A 17,422-nucleotide genomic window follows, 5' to 3' on the forward strand; every position below is an offset into this window, starting at 1 on the left:
CTCTAGCACATCTGCCTGGCCCAGGAATTGAACCCGGGTCTCCTGCACTGCAGGCGGATTCTTTACCAACTGAGTTATCAAAGAAGCCCCATCTTGTTCAAGGGTCAGCTGCTGTTATGTATATGGAATGATGATGCTACTGACCCCTCATAGCTGGACCTGAACTTGGAGGTTTTAGTAAGGAGCAGAGTTTCTTTGAATTCCTCATGGTCTCGTTATCTCCAGACTGGGTGGCCTGTGCACCAGTGTCCAGTTTGAGAGGTGTTATACCACAGGGAGAAAGCCTCTTTACTATGATTGCTTGTTCTTGAGTGAAGTGGGATGGAATGTCAGAGTAGAAGTTTCCAAACTAACTTCTGGGCTAGCCTCTCAGTGAAAGGGTTAATCAGTGTTTAAATTGATCTAGTCTCTCTTCTGTATAAAAATCTGGTTTCCATTTTCTTGGGGATGAAGTTCAAATTCCTTAGCTTGGCATTCAGTTTCTTCCAGAGTTTGATTCAAAGCTCTCTTCCTAGTCTTATATCCTTCAAGCTGAGCTTCCTGCTATTTCTGGAAGGTCCTCTGCTTTTGCATCTCTTTGCTTCCCCTTCCTACTTCTAGAATACCTTTGCATGCCTCTCTCCCCTGCCCTGCACCTCTTCGCATCTCTAGTTATTCAGATAGTACTAAACTTTTAAAGTGCACTTCAAATGCCACTTCTTTTTTTTCTCCTCCCCCCTGGGGAGCCTCCTCCCATGACCCCAGCTTAAATAATATCCCTTTTACACTTCTGTGGCTATTTTTTTGCCTTAGCATGTACTGCTTTAATTTATAAGTTTGTACATAAAGTACGTGTATGCATGCTCACTTTCTCAGTTGTGTCTGACTGTTTGTGACCCCATGGACTATAGCCTGTCAGGCTCCTGTGTCCATGGAATTTTCCAGGCAAGAGTACTGGAGCTCGTTGCCATTTCCTTCTCCACAGGATCTTCCTGACACAGGGATCGAACCCTTGTCTCTTGTGTCTCCTGTGATGGCAGGTGGATTCTGTACCACGGCCCTGAGTAGACCCTTCTAAATTGTATTTTCCTCAAGGATATGGAATAGATACGTGTCATCTTTTTATTTCTTGAGTACATACATTGCTATCAGATTCTCAAATATTTGAGTAAATTAGGCATTATGGTATAATAGTTAAGAATTTGGGCATCAGAGGAACCAGGTTCTTAGACTACCAGTTATTAACTATGTAGTTGTGACAGGTTATTTAACCTCTCTGTTTTACCCATTTGACAATGGGAGTAATAACGCATGCTCAGTGCAGTGGTTGTAGGGATGAAATGATTTAAATTGCTTAGTAGGTACATGTTTCACAGTAAAGTATCCAATAAATAATATATTTAAAGTTGTTTTGATTTACATAAAGGTGAGTTTGGATCTTCCACATTTTCCTTGAAGGATATTTTCATGTAAATAGAATTAGAAACCTCATCTGGAAAAAGGTTGACGCACCTTTCTTTGTTCTGTTTGATTTCATTTTAAAAATCAACCCTGAAAATTTCATTAGCTTCAGTGCTCTGGTTGGAAAAACAAATTCTCCAGAGTCAGTGCTGGCTATGGCCTCATTTAAGAAATACAGTTTTAGGGGAAATGGCCTTAGGAAGAACATGCAGATGTGTACCCAGAAAGCACACTGTGAGCTGTGTTGTGACTGATGTGGTTGGTGGGCATATCATCATGTGGAGAGGTGAGAGGTTTTCCGAGTCTTCTCCAGCCATGTTTGAAAGAATGCAGAAGACACTGGTGGTGACTTCATCCCTCCAACCCTTCCCCTCCATGTCTCAGGCTTGAATGGATGAGACCAACAGAGGTTCTTGGAATGTATTAGGACAGTCCTTCCCCCATGGAGGCTAGGGCCCCTCTCTCCACTTCTGACTGAGCATCCACTGGACATTTCCCTCCTCTCGCTGGTATCTTCATCAGTGGGACAGGATGAAGATTGGCCCTGTTGTTTTTCTGTGAGTCTTGGCACACCTTCCCTGACATAGTCACTTGCCACCTAGAAGCTATAGGCAAGACTGCACATCACAGAAATTAGTCAAATGTGTTTGAACATGATCTGTTTCCTTTTGCCTATGTAATAATATAGAGTTCAGGCTGTAGAATGGCATTGAACAAGAAGACATCACTTGTTTTTCTTACAAATTAAGCAATAGAACTCAGTTTAAAATGCTACATGTGGCTTGGGGAAATGCCTCTCTCCAAGCACAGTTTTCGGTAGAATGTGTTCTCAGCTTGTCCACATATGGGGAAAGAGAAGAGTCGCTGGGAATTGCTTTCACCTGTTTTAGCTCCAGGCGTGGGATGTGCTGGGGCTGAATAGGGACACCTGGCTGTGACCAACAGTGACTGTGTTTGTAGCTCATTTTCCTGGTCACTTGGTATAGAGGTGGTTTTGTTTTATGTGCTTGCTGGCATCTCTTTATTCAGTTCTGTGGGAATCTTCCTTAATGGACAGTGTCAGGGCAAGTGGCTGTATGTTAATAGTAACCAACCACATTCTTATGTGGTAAGCTCTGACCAGACTTGCATAGTTGGAAAGTTTCACCTAATGTACCTAATCTGTCTTTTTTTTTTCTTCACTCATCAAGCATAAAATTGGGAATATCACCTTTGATGAGTGTGATGAACTATGGAGTGGCCAATTTCCTCTCTCCTTTTGTTCTTTCAGTGACACCCTCTCTCAGCCAGTCACTGTGCTAGGTTCTTAGGATACAGTGGTGAACATGAAGGAACACAGTCATCACTCTTACAAAACTTGCCATCTGGGAGACCCTAAGCAGATAATTATCCGAACGATGTAAAGTTGCTGGGAAGAAGAGATACATAGGATTCTGGGAGTGAAATTGGGGCAGGGTTTGGCCTGAGTAGACGAGTCAGGGAAGACTTCTTGGAGGAAGGAACTATTGCACAGAGGGCTGCCGGCAGGAATAGGGTCCATTCCAGAAACTGGCAGAGGCCAGAGCTTCCAGAGCCCACGGGGAGGTGGTGGCCCAGACCCTGCAGAACCTTTGAGGCCTCGGGGGGTTGGGGGAAGGGGTTGGTCTATGTCCTTAGAGCTCTGGGAAGCCATTGCAGGGCTCACTGCTGGAGCCGGCATGGTTGGGTGGAGAGCCACTGGGGGACAAAGCTGGGAGGCGAGGAAGGGGCAGTTTCAGTTGTCCAGGCAATGGGGGTTTTGGTTTACAGGTTGCCGGTGTTGATGCAAGAGTGTGCAGGACTGAAATGCGCAGGAAGCCAAATAGACAGACTTGAGGAGGAGAGCGCTTGCTGCCAAAGATACCGCGCGGTGTCTGTCTCTGACCTGTGTGGCATGCTGAATGGTGGCGCCCTTTGCCTAAGTAGGGACACAGGAAGGGGCCTGTGGTTGGCTCTTTGGGGAGCCGGTAGGAGAGAAGAGAGGATTTCATTTTGAGAATGTGGAGCTTTACCTGAGAATGGGGCTTCTGAGGAAAAGCTGCAACTTCTCTGGGGCTCATGTCCTCCTCTCAGCTCTCAATGTTGGTCCTCTTATCTAAAGAATCTGACATTCCACACAAACCAACTTGTGTTTCTTTGGCCAAGCAGATCGATGCAACAGGTTTTGAGGGCCACTTTGTCCAGCCCTGTCCTGCATGCTCATTGTGCATTGTAATTCTAAATCACTCACGAATCATTCTAAATGCAGGATGATGCGGTGCAGGGAGTAAGTATAATTGGCTTTCAGAGAAGGGAGAGATTAACAAGGCCTGGAGACTTTGGTGTTCCTGTGCACACAAGAACACCACTTGTAAGCAGCCGAGAGGTTAATCCTGCGGCAAGTGCTTCCCTCGGCCGTTGGGCTGTATTAACTGGGACCAGTTTCTAGGTCCAGGGACAGTGACAGAGTAGCAGAGCATATCCAGTCTTGCTAACTTTGGAGATCAGATGCACCGATAATAAACATAACTGTGAGATTACCTTGAGTTCTTCATTATGTATGCATGTGTAAGCCCATGTGTTCATGTGCAAATGTGTGTTGTTTTACCCAAGGAGCAAAAGGAAATGGCTTGACTTGTGCTATTACTGGTAAAACTTACATAAACTAACTTAAGAAATTAGGATAAACCTACCTATTTCAGTGAAAGAAAGGATTATACTTGGCTTACTCTCTTAATCTCTGGGGAGTTAGTATCTGCTCTGGCATCTCCAGGAAGAGAAGGGCAGTTTCCTTTGGTTCTCAAGTGAGCAGCAGCTTTCGGAGCAGCCCGTCGGGGCCCAGACTTCCAGCTGCTTCCTCGTCCCTTCACTGCCTGGTCTCCTCACTCAGCGGCAGAGCCTACTTACTCTGTAAAGCAGATCCTTGTCCTCCCCAGAGGCTGCCAGTCACGCCTTCCCTCTGTTCTGGCCAGCGTTCTGCCTTTCTAGCAACAGATGTTTCTGAAAAGTAAATATTATGGCCTCTGCTTGGCTCCTTGCTGTGTCTCCGCTGCCTGAACATGAAACAGTGGGGTTATATGAGCAGGGTGCCACGAAGCTTGGCATGCACCCAGCCCCAACACCAGCCTCCCTGCCTTCTCTCCTCTTACTGAAATGTGTGTGTGAGATTCCTGCATGCATCAAGATGAAGGCACCAGAAAGAAGTGTCTGTGCAGCTGCAGACACACTTCTGTAGCTGCAGACACTCTGTGGAGCTGCAGATCCACGTCTTAGAGGTCGTGTGCGCTTTTGTCAGTCCCTTCACTTCGCCCACTCTCAGTACAGGTCATCATGCTTCCCTCCCCGGGTCCTGTTACGGGAGGACTAATGTATTAAGGAAGGGTAGCCCAGCCCTGCCTAGAGCAGAAGCTGACCGCCTACAGAGCGTTTACCCCGTGTGTCTCCGTGGGTCTCCTGGCAGCCCCACAGCTTAGGTAGGTCTCCTCACCCAGAGGATGATGACTTACGTTAGGTGAGATGTTAGAGACTTTATGACTAACCCAGGGTTAGTTATGTAGCTGATCAGTGATAGAGCTAAAACGTGAATCCAGGAGCAGCAGAGGTTGAGGTGAGGGCCAGGGGCTGGGGAAGGGGTTGACCAGTGTGTAGAACCAGGACCCCATGTAACGCCAGTGGAGAAGGGAGGTTCTCACAGTTGAGCTGGAAATGCTGTTCCAAAGGCTGGGAGTAGATGCTGAACCAGGAAACAGCAGTGTTCACTGTACCTTTACACGGAGAGTTCTCTCTCAGGCACGTGTCATTCAAGCCTGTGGTGAGTTTCTTTTCAGATTCCGATGACTGGGCTTCTCACTCTACCCAGCTGTCCTTTCTGGCCCACAGCCCAGTATTGACTCCATACCAGGACTCATTACCTAATCTCCCATCCAGGGGACCAGCCTCTTTATCAGCTTTGTGGGGCCCACAGCGCTTTGCGGGGTGTGCTGTGTGTCACCACACAGGGAAGTCGGGTCACACTCCGGTGGTAAGCTTACAGGCTTGTTTCTGGCTCCATGGGCCTCCCGAGGAAGGCCCCACAAAGGCCCCATTGTGCATCATTAGCCACTGCTCAATCTTCGTTGGCAGCACAGCTTTTCAGGTGCCTGTTTGGGAGCTTTCCCAAGCCTGGCTGACTTTTCTCCTTTCTTCTACCTTGTTGAGAAGAGGGTCCAGCTCGAGTCTTACTTGCCCTATTGGCGAGGCACAGGAGGGTTGCTGAGTGGATAGAGAAGCAGTCCTGTTCTTACTCTTTGCTCAGGCCTTTATCTGTGAATCTCCATCAGAGAAACATTCTGGCCAAGCCGAGACTGAGCACCACCTGCCCACATTCCATGCACTGCATGAAGAGCTTTGTCTTCTGCTTAGAAACATTGTTCTTCCTCATTTTCTTCCTGCCTGACTGTTGCCACCCCTGTCCTTCTCCCCACAGTGTTCTTTCAGATGCATCTGTTTCTTTCTTGACTTGCCAGGGAGTGATGCGTGTTCTTGGGGATATTTTCAGCCTGGGTTGGCCAATCTTAAGAGATGCCCTGAGAGATTTCTCTGCCAGAATCTTTATACTTTTGGCCAAGAACCATTCCATTAAAGTGACTGAATCAGAGACTGCTGGCCGTTGGCTCCTGTGTTCCCCTCCGCTCCGAGTGCCTTTCTCTTCTGGTGATGAGCAGCGGGCCTTGCACAAAGTATAGCTAGCTTGGGACCCGCGTCATGTGAGCTGAGGTTGGGAGGGCAGTCCCAGAGCAGGAGCCCCTGGAAACCATGCAGGGGTCTGAGCCTCAGACCCAAGAATAGCGGGACAGCCCACCTGGCTCCACTGCTTGGGGTGAACACTGGGTTTGGCGAGCTCACTACTGGGGACTGGATTTGTATATAGCTTTCCCCACCCCTGCCACACACATAATACTTAGCACGCACTGAGCAGGGTACAGTGCCAAGTACATGGAGAGGAAATGAACAGACCAAGCCAGTGGATGGACAAAGCATGACCCCTAACTTCAAGGGACAAATTTAGGAACTAAAAAAGAAGTGCTGAGGGTCATGGATGCTTTTATTCCAGAAGGCTCTGTTGATCTGTGAAGCTAGAACCCTCCCTCGCCCCTGACTCCTCCTAGTGCCTTATGAAAGCCAGACCTCGCTGCCAGTTATGCCTCATATTTCCCTCCTCTGGGAATTTGAACATAATGCCATTTCCCCTTCAACGAGGGAAACATGTCTGAGGGTAATTTGAATGATTAGCCTAATCTGCAGCAAGGCTGCACATGGAATTAAGTTAAGCACATTTGTGCCTAGCAGCCTTGTCCGTCAGGCCACTTAAAGGTACCTCGGTGGTTTATACCCTTAACAGAAGCTGAGGGTTCCGGAAGGGTCATTGGTTTTTATTACTGTCTTAAATGAAAGCTTGTTTTTAAAATTTGACAAGGGCCTCTGAGAGCTTTCTTTATTACTACCATGTGTGGGGTGCGTTTTTTACCCCAGCTCAGAACATTGCCAGGGCTTTGTTCTTGTGACAGTGGTGGAACGAGGTCACCCAGGGAACTATCTGGTTCAGGCAGAGCTTTGTCAGGCTGGCGGCTGCTCTCCTCTGAGGGGAGCCCAGAGGGTTCTGAGAACTCAGGCCTTGTGTGTCCTTGAGTCAGAAGAGGGGGTTTGGGTTGCTCCCGTGCAGTTCCAAGCTCTTTCTGCCAGCTCCACCTAATGCCTGTTTGTCTTGTGTGTTAGATTGAGGTGCGTATTGTTGAGTCTGACATGAGGGCAGCTTCACTGACCATGCAGAGGGTCAATGACAGAGCAGGGCTGAGCAGATCCTAATGTGGGCTCTGACCCTGACATTCTTAGGCAAGTGGATTCCCACCCGTATCAAGTGGAGATGGCAGGACCTGCTGTGTAGCTTGAGGAATTAAGAGAGAGAGTGCCAGACTTGTTAAAGCAAATGTAGCAAAAGTACTGACTTGTGAAGCAAATCAGCTATTTCATGTTATAAACAGTTATTTACTATTTTGAATCGACATTATTTTGTGCTCTGAGATGGACTCAGGAACAGATCTAGCTGCTTTTTGTAGTACAAGGACTAAAAAGTGCAGTAAATGTGAAAGCAGATTTATTTCAATAATTCACATTTTTTACTCTCTTTTTTGTTATTGTTGCTAGATTTGTCTTCAGCGAAGCGGAAGTTTGCAGATTCCTTAAATGAATTTAAATTTCAGTGCATAGGAGACGCAGAAACAGATGATGAAATGTGTATAGGTAAGTCACAGCCACGTGTAAGAAGGTGAAAAGTGCACTGTTCACCACACTTTCATCGTCCTCACTGGGTCTTTCCCCTGGAACAGCGAGTGTGTAAGTGTCATAAATTAAGAAGTCGATATTAAGAGTGGAGCCAGCGGAGTGAAGTGAGGATCAGGGGCCCTCGGGCTCTCCTGGGCTCTTCCTCAGAGTCCTGGGATCGCCTCTCCGCCTCTGGCCTGTAGGAGAGCACGGGAAGGTAGGCGGTGGGGCTCCTGTCTCCACCCTCCACTAGCATGCTGCTTCTGGCTGGCTTCATGACGTTCTTCCCCTGATTCCAAACGTGGTGCCTTAGGATTAGAACAAAAGCAGAACATGGGGAGATGGGAGAAGAGCTAGATCAGAGGTCCTAATGCAGACATGTTTTCTTGGACACTCATGTTTTAAAACTGAATTACCATATTAATTGAATTTGTTTCAAGTTCCAGTTTTTCAGCTTCTCTAAAAATTGGGGAGCCTGGGAAGCCGACCTCTTGTTCTGCCCTGGCAGCAGTTGGCTGGGGCTATGTAGTTGTCCTCGCTTTTGGATGTGGAGAGAAGCTGGGTGTCTGCATCATTCACTGGCCCCCACCCCACACACACACCTGCCCCTTGCATTTTCCTTAGCAAATAGACTGAGAGTGGAGGTTCCCACTTATTCCCTCACTGCATCTCTCTTCACCGTCTCCTGTCCATCTTCTGTGGGCAGCACTGAGCACAGAGGATTTGCAACGTCAAGACACCTGTCTTTGCCAGATCCTAGTCTCTACACCTTATTCTTCCATTGGGTGTATTGGTTGACTCCATTAATTGAGCAGGAGTTGAGTGAGTTACATTAAATTAATTAAGTCACCAAATGCTTATGGAGTCCCTGTTGGCTTACAGAGCATCAGAATCTGGGGGTGAGCAGAGGGAATTGGGAGACAGCTGAGAGTAGTGAAAACATATCATTGTTGTAATGCCTGAATATGTGAATGCTTTTCCCAACAATACATGAATGTCTCCAATATCCTTAGGGCTATTGTATGCAATGCTTGTTGTGTTTGGAATAATTTCAGTGAAAGAGACTGTCTACGCCTGATTGCTGTGCTGCCAACTGTGTTGCAATAATAAGGGGCTTGAGGATTCAGAGAGGAGGAACCCAAGGCAGAGAGGTGGCTTCCAATGCCAGCGGCGTTGTTTGTTTAACTCTGATGCAAAGAAAAGGTTGGGTTCTGACGCAGCCCCACAACAAAGGTTGCAGAGGTTGAATCCTGGGCAGGAAATCCTTGAACTCCTGAGAAGAACTCTACACCATCCAGCCTGGGAGCTAGCCAGCATCCCATCAGTCCTGGGTACTCTCAGGAACAGCCAGGCCTTTTCCTTGAAGGAAACCCTTCCCCAGCTTGAGTTCCCAGTGGATTGTCCTGCATTTTGGGGTCATCCTTAATGGTTAGTGATGAAAAGACAAGGGGAGCCTTGGGAAGAGTTGTCTTTAGGCTTCTGCACATGCCAAGGGATTTTAGTCCTTAACATAATAGCTGTATCTGGAAGGGTTTCCAAGAGCCTTTCACTCTACTTCCACCTCACACCCCCTTTCTCTTTTCCAGCAAGGTCTTTACAGGAGTTTGCCACTGTCCTCAGGAATCTTGAAGATGAACGGATACGAATGGTGAGTTTGGCTGGGTTGCCCCTGGTCATGGACAGTATGATCATTGGGGGAGCACAGGGTTTGTTATCGGAAGAATGGGGTTGAGTCCAGGCTCTGCCACTTGAGTGCTCTAGGCTCATGAGCAAACCTCATCTTCTCATCCTTGTCGGGTTTTGAAGCCTTTTGTAAATATTAAAGGTTTACCATGCATAACTTAGAACCACATACTTACCCTCCTAAAGATTCACTATAAGGTGTGTGTGTATATATGTACACACACACACATACACACACGCACACACATATATATGTATATAAAGTATATGACTTAGGGTGGATCTTTTGAATTACTTAACTTTTGGATGAAATAAATCTTTTGAGTTTAACTCAGATCCCTTATTGGCAGAATGGGAATGAAAGTGCCCTGCCCTGCTCTCCTTCTCTTCACCTTACTAAATTCATCCAAGAGCTCTCTTTTGTTAATTCTAAGGCACCTAACACAGTGCCTGCCATGTTGGTAGGCACCCAGTCAATGGGTACTTAGTAAATGATAGGAACTATAAGAAGCTTTTCAAAGAGAGGCAGTATGCCAATTCAAGAATCAAACACTGATCTCCAGGTTTCTAAGAGATATCTTTTGTATGAGGATTTATTCTGATGTCATCCAGCATTTACAGATGAGGGATTTTGCGTTCACAAGAAGCTCTTTTGGGCCTCCCCCTTATTCCTAAGAATAAGGAATGAAGCTGCATATTAGGGATGAAGCTGCATGCTGCTTTGTCCCCAGGTGGGCTTGTCTCTAGGCAGCAGTGCCACAGAGGAGAGTCATCCATGAGCATTTGTTTCTCTTCCCATACTAATAGTCAGTGGTTTCAGGACTAAGTACTGTCTTAGTCTGCTCAGGTTGCCATAACAAATTTCCATAGACTGAGTAGCTTAAACAACAAGCATTTATTTTTCACAGCAGTGGAGACTGGTAGTCCAAGATTAAGTTGCTGGCTGATTTGGTTCCTGGTGAGGGCCCTCTTCCTGGCTTGCAGACGGCCACCTCCTTCCTGTTTCCTCACAGCGCAGAGAAAGGTCGGGGCCGCTCTCCTGCCTCTTCTAACAAGGTCATTAATCCCATAACGAGGAGTCTATCCTCATGACCTCCAAAGGCTCCATCTCTAAAAATCAGTACTATCACATTGTGAGTGTTGATAAACTGAGGCTTATTAAAATTTTAAGTTTATTTGAACAAAAATTGGTTCAAACTGGGCAGAACCAACCCATAAATGGTTAGGAGCACCCCATCAAAAGGAGACAGGGCAGAGACTTTTGTATAGCAGATGTGGAAGCAAAGGAAGGAAATTATTTGATTGGCTATAGCTTAAGTGGTTTCCTAATTTGGAAAAGTCTAGTTGTTTGTGATTGGTTTCATTTTCTTAGATTTCAGTTTCTTAACCTTGAGGGACTTAAAGCCTTGGGTTTTAGTTTGCTTATGTAGGCTTCTAAGGCATTAGAGCCACCTCAGTCTAATGGCCTCCTTGTTTAATTTAATAGGGGTTAGGGCTTCAATCGGAGAAGGCAGTGGCAACCCACTCCAGTACTCTTGCCTGGAAAATCCCATGGGTCGAGGAGCCTGGTGGGCTGCAGTCCATGGGGTCGCGAAGAGTCGGACACGACTGAGCGACTTCACTTTCCCTTTTCACTTTCATGCATTGGAGAAGGAAATGGCAACCCACTCCAGTATTCTTGCCTGGATAATCCCGGGGATGGGGGAGCCTGGTGGGCTGCCGTCTATGGGGTCGCACAGAGTCGGACACGACTGAGGCGACTTAGCAGCAGCAGCAGCAGCAGCAGGGCTTCAATGTGTGAATTTTGGAGGGGATGCAATTCATTTCAGAGAAGGCAATGGCAACCCACTCCAGTACTCTTGCCTGGAGAATCCCATGGACGCAGGAGCCTGGTAGGCTCCAGTCCGTGGGGTCGCTAAGAGTCGGACACGACTGAGTGACTTCACTTTCTCTTTTCACTTTCATGCATTGGAGAAGGAAATGGCAACCCACTCCAGTGTTCTTGCCTGGAGAATCCCAGGGACAGGGGAGCCTGGTGGGCTGCTGTCTGTGGGATCACACAGAGTTGGACACGACTGAAGCAACTTAGCAGCAGCAGTAGCAGCAGCAATTCAGTTCACAAGCTCTACAAAGAGATTATGTAGGCATGCATTTTCTATTTTAACTCTCATGATGACTCTATGAAGTGGGACCTTTATCATCCCCATTGTCCAGATGAAGATACTGAGATTTACGTCTGTAAAGTAATATGACCAAAATCACGCAGTTAATAAGTGGCACAGTCTGGATTCAAACCCAGGTGTGAGTGACATCAGAGAAGCAGGTGTTTCTGTTAAACTTCAACCAGAGAAGTCTGTCGCTTTCTGCTCTGTAGAGAGAGAGTGTTTGCCCTGATTGCTCCCTGCCGGGTTCTTGAACCAGAGTCAGGAGGGTGGTGGGTGGAAGCAGAGCAAAGCTTGTATGTTTGTGCACGTGCTAGTGCCTCAGAAAGGGAAGTGATTCTTTTGAGTCTGATTCTTGGCGGAGTTGTTATTTGGGGGTGGGGGGTGTGGCAGGCAAGTCATGATGAATACTCTGCAGATTGCTATGGTCTAGGGTAAGGGAATAATGACTGGATTATACTTTTCAGCTTGCCTCTGCAATTTTATTATTAATGTCAGAAAATCGAGTTTCTGCTGTCTGCATATGAGTATCTGGCCATTGCAAGCCCCTTCCCTAACCTCGTCCCCTTGTGACAACTTTGTTTTCGGTTCACCTTAGCCTGGTAAAGCTGTACCTTTCTTGGGAAGCCTTCCTGGCCATCCTTTGTATTTTCTGAACGTCCAGTTCCTGCCTCTGACTTTGCATATGGAGTGTCTTGATAGTCACTGCGTATATTTGAGTCCCATCGGAAGAATGAGTTCTTGAAGGGTGAAGAAGGGGCTACTGTGTTCCCATATTAGCTTAGTGCTTGGAACTGAGTGGAAATTATATAGTCATAAAATTTTAGACCCACATGGACCCCATTCCTTACTGTGTACAGCCCATTATTTGACAGATAAGAAAAGTGAGGTGTCCTGAAGACTGATAGCATGCAGTAGCAGGCACCGGGACAAGGACTTGGGCATCCTGATTCCCAGGTGGGAAGTTAGGGCTTTTGTATATTTAGCATCTAGTGAGGGCTGGATTCTCCCCCATGGAGGCCCACTGGAACAACTTGGGGAGTTTAAAAGATACTGATGTGTGGAATGAGGTACAGAGTTTCTGATTTATTGGTCTGGAGCCTGTCCTGGAGACTGGGAATTTTAAAAATTCCTCAGGTGAGCCTAGCTTTCAGTTAACATTGAGAACCACTGGCTTAGGGGCTCTGAGCACCATTGTGAGTTTGAGACTTACACTTGATTTGTGGAAAAGATGAAATAAGTGAGCCAAATGACAGTATAAATCAAGCAAGTTAAACAGTATTGCAACACTCTAGAGTTAAAATATTATAACAGAAATGCTCTCAAAAGTGAGGAAAAGGCAAATGGCAATAAATTTGGAGACCTGCCACCTTCTCCCCTTCACATTGTCTAGTTAGTTCTTTGCTGTCTCCATCTATGGCTTCTGGCATTTACTCTGTTAGTTTCATTGCAATGGATAGGCATGGGATTTAGAAAAATAATGCTTTGTTGCGATGAGATTCCTGAAATAATCAGTTGAGTGACGAGTGAGCAGTGAATAACTTAAAGGAAAGATTGTAAAATGTCGTGCTGCCTTAGAAAAGACCATAGAATCTTAGAGCTGGAACAATTCACCCCACTTATTTTGCAGATGAGGAAATTAGAGCCCAGAGAGGTTAAATGTTTTGCCCGTAGTCACACGGTTGGCAGCCAACCAAGAACCAATTCATTCATTTATTTAATTGTTGAAAACGTTTGAGTGTTCCTTTGTTTCAGCACTCTTCTGTGTTTTGGGGATGATGTGGACAAGTGAGCATTTATAAGACAGTGGCGTGTATGTACGTATATTGTAATGGTGAAACAGAGAGCTTCGGCTAGTCTACATCTTCTGAAGAAAACGCTTGGTGAGGTGGTGGGAAGTTTCTTTGGATTACTTCGGCAGTAGAGAAAGCCTCCCTAAAGAGGTGATATTTAAGCTGAAAACTGAATTGCAAGAAGTAATGAGTTGTCCGCACAAGAATTTGGAAACAGAACATCTAAAAGAACAACCAAATGCAGAGTTTCGGAAGTGGGGAAGGTTTGGTCCGTTTGAGGTGCGTTCAGGTGACAGTAAGGCTTCCCTGATAGCTCAGTTGGTAAACAATCCGCCTGTAGTGCAGGAGACCCCAGTTCTATTCCTGGGTCGGGAAGACCCACTGGAGAAGGGAAAGGCTACCCACTCCAGTATTCTTGGGCTTCCCTTGTGGCTCAGCTGGTAACGAATCTGCCTGCAATGCGGGAGACCTGGGTTCAGTCCCTGGGCTGGGACGATCTCCTGGAGAAGGGAAAGGCTACGCACTCCAGTGTTCTGGCCTGGAGAAGTCCATGGACTGTATAGTCCTTGGTGTCGCAAAGAGTCGGACACGACTGAGCGACTTGCACTTTCAGGTGACAGTGTGGTTGGAGGGCGTGGCCTGAGGGGGTGAGTACAGTGAGATGAAGCTGAAAGGCAGCCGGGAGGCCCGCGTGTCTTGATCCCAGTCCAGAACTGGTAGGGAGCGCTACATAGAATCAGTCTTGGATGGTTTTTATGTCACCAAAGGTGGGTTGTTTTTTTTTTTTGCAGGGAGGGTTAACTTAGATTTAAGGTTGAATATATATATACTTAAATATAACTTGGCTGAATGAGCATTTACAAGAAGATGTCAGCTGAAGCTTGAAATTTAGACCCTACTCTGTCACCAGTTCCGCTTGCCTTCAGTGTGGTTGCTTACGTTTTTAAAGGTTCTCATTTTTATTTTTAAAGAATCTGTCTTACTCATGCATAGGAAGAATACCGTATTTTGAACCAATGACTAAGGTTTGATTTGGCGTGCTGTTGGTTCAAGTGTTACGAAGAGGTGACGCAGGCACCACGCTAACTCAGATGTTATACTGAGGCCTGGGGGGGTTTTCTGTGCCGGAACTGCCCTGCTTCTTTACCGATCCTGTTCCTGTGTCCCCCCTCCCCCACCCCTCTGCTTTTCCCCTCCAGATTGAGAACGCCAGTGAAGTGCTCATCACTCCCTTGGAGAAGTTTCGAAAGGAGCAGATTGGGGCTGCCAAGGTGAGAATTTTGCAAGCCTTCTTGGATTTCAGGGTAGGAGGTCTGGAAAATACAACACCTAGTGTCCGAATGAGACTGAGAGGCCATCCCCAGATGAGTCGTGTAGTGTTCTGGTATCTGATTGTGTTGTGCTAGCTCGTGAATCATCCAGAGGTGGAAACTGTGCCTCCTTTGCGTGAATAGTTCACCTGTGTGTTCGGACACCATGGAGTTGTATTGTTTGCCGAGGTCAGGACTGAGGCCTAGGACAGGGGTTGCAAATAGGCCCTTGTGGATGTGAGGACCCTCTTCTTAGCTCACTTTCGCTGTGCGTGCAATTGAGCCCTTTGTTGTTAGATCTTTACATTTTTTCAAGAGAAACTGAAAATCAAAGTTTTATGTGAAATTTCCTGGCTTTAAAAAATTGGTGGCACATAATTTAAAAATAAATATTGCATGCTGTGCAAGTCCAAAAGCAGGACTGCTTCAACCCAGAGGTCAGCATTTGTTACCACTGACCTGGGACGATTGTTGCTGAAACTTGGCTGATTCTAACCTGTTACTCATTTTTTTTAAAGGTGGATTCTCCTGGGTTTCTCGCCCTGTGATAAATCACTAGACAGCCCCAGCCAGGTTGACCTTCAGTAGAGTGTTAGAGCCCACCTATAGGCAAGATGTTTTCATTGGAATCAATGAAAGCAAAAGAATTTTCAAGATTTTCTTCCTGGTTTTTTTTTTTTTTTTTTTTAAACTGAACTGAGTCTTTTGCCTTGCAGCCCCTTGCGCCACCTGCAGGGGATCTTGGGCAATGTCACCCTCTTGTTGAGACGGTGTGGATTTTACTGTTGTGAAATGGCCTTGAGAGGTGCCTGCTTGTAGGTAGGAAAACACAGAATCGAAGTGTAACTAGGGTGGTCTCTCCCACCCCCAACTAAGTGCATCTGCTTTCTGAAAATGAATATGATTAGGGCGTGAAAGAGACGTTCTGGTCAGTCACCGTTATTCAGAGGGATGGACGACCCTAGTTTGAAGGAGGGACCACAGCCGAGATTTTTCTTCCAGTTTTCCAGCACTTCTCATCCAGTTTTACAGTTTTCATTTATGAAGAAATTGGAGCTCATTGGTATTGTATCATCATACATTAAGGAATGTATAATTTAAAGGAAGTCTTATTCTGCTAAGATTTTGTCCAGGCCTTTGAACAGGCTGAGGGACAGATAGGATAATGCTGAGTGCCCCTCCCTGAGTTCTCACTGATGCAGACCCCATGAGCACCTTCTCTTCTGTGGCCCTGGGGCCTGTGCCTCCCAGTCCTACCGTTATGGAAGTGGCTCTGGAGGATCCTGAAGAGCTTTGAGGCAGAGGCAGAGCAGACCCATGCACTGAGTCATCTTTCAAGCAGTCACTTCTCCAGCTCCCAAGCGCAGACGCCTCTCACTCCAGCCTCTTCCCTTGGTCCAACTTTGGGGATTACCATGGTTACCATGGAGAAGGAGGGGAGGTCTGAGCACGCTCCTTTTGGGCTGATGTCAGTGATGGCCATGACAGGAGCAGGTACTTTTCAGAGAGCAATAGATGGTGAGGAACGCAAGCACTAAAAAACGTATAGAGAAGAGCCACTCGCCAAAACGTGCCTTTCCTCACACGCATTCTCCTCTCTCATTCTCGTCAAAGAGCAAGGTGATGGCACTGGGGATGATTTCCCACACCTCCCCCTTTGTTCTTTCTTTTTTTTCAATATACCTGTTCCTCATCCCCACCCCCACACTGTTCATGTGTATCACAGAATTATGTACGTTTACAAGAACACAAAGAAACAACAATCCCTCTACTAGGCCACTGAGGGAGCCAATTCAGGAATACCTCAGAGCCAGCAAGTTCCCTGTAACGGCCAAGTGGGAGTTTCCAAACTCTGCCCGTGTGATGCTAAAATTACCCATCCTCCTCCCCACTCTGGTGCCAGTTCGGTTGCTATAACAACCTGTTGCTACTGGAAGAAGCAAAAGTTAGAGTGCTGGGGGCGGTGGCAGGGAGTGAAGGCTATGAATGAGGAGCATTCTTGTGCTAATATGGTGCTTTGGAGGTAAGGAAGATCCTATGGGCTTGGCTTAGCCATGGCCTTACTTTTAGATACCTGAGTTTGGGGGAATTGATTTTTCTTCCAGCCAAAGCTGGGTTCTCCAGTGAAACTACAGTAGACGTCAGAGAGAGTGGTTCAGAGTGGGGCTGCTCGAGTCCAAATCCCATTTGTGCTGTTCACATATAAACATGGGGCGATTACTGACCTTCTTTTTCCTAAACTGAGAAATGGGGATCATGGTAGTGCTCACCTTACAGAGTTATTATGAGGAAGAAATCAGCAAACCCCTATACAGTGCTCAGAATGCTGTCATAAGGTCATTTGGTATTAGCTGGTCTGTTCCATACACGCAGTTCATTCATAAGATACGATGGAAGCCTGCTGCGTGCCTGGCACTGTGCTCCACATTGCTGTTTGGTGGAGAATAAATGCAGATGTAGTTGCCTTGCTCGTGGCCTGCAGGGAGGAAGGCCCTGTACAGAATGGTATAAATAAGCATATGATCTCGCACATTGCGGTGGGTGCTGTGAAGGGTTTCCTTCCTGGGATGTGGGACATGGAAAGCGAGTGGTGTTTTGATAGAAGGAGGTAGGTTTAGATGCTGGACCTCATCGTCACTGCCGCTACCCCGGCTGCCGCCACCGCCGTCAGCACGGAATTCTATCAGGCTCTTTCCATGTGCCAGGTGCTCTGCCAAGCACTGGATACGGCTAATCT

General features: G+C 46.8%; 1 protein-coding gene across 2 annotated transcripts in view; it reads left to right on the forward strand.

Moving 5' to 3' along the window:
• Positions 1-17,422, forward strand: part of ARHGAP26 (Rho GTPase activating protein 26) — a 474,825-nt gene that overhangs the window by 118,280 nt on the left and 339,123 nt on the right. For both annotated transcript variants that reach the window (XM_068979311.1, XM_068979312.1), the window contains exons 2-4: positions 7,621-7,716; positions 9,324-9,385; positions 14,575-14,646. In XM_068979311.1, the coding sequence (XP_068835412.1) occupies positions 7,621-7,716; positions 9,324-9,385; positions 14,575-14,646 (230 nt within the window). The remainder of the gene's footprint in view (positions 1-7,620; positions 7,717-9,323; positions 9,386-14,574; positions 14,647-17,422) is intronic.

The sequence above is a fragment of the Capricornis sumatraensis genome, chromosome 9, assembly GCF_032405125.1.
Source record: "Capricornis sumatraensis isolate serow.1 chromosome 9, serow.2, whole genome shotgun sequence".
NCBI classification, from domain to species: Eukaryota; Metazoa; Chordata; class Mammalia; order Artiodactyla; family Bovidae; genus Capricornis; species Capricornis sumatraensis.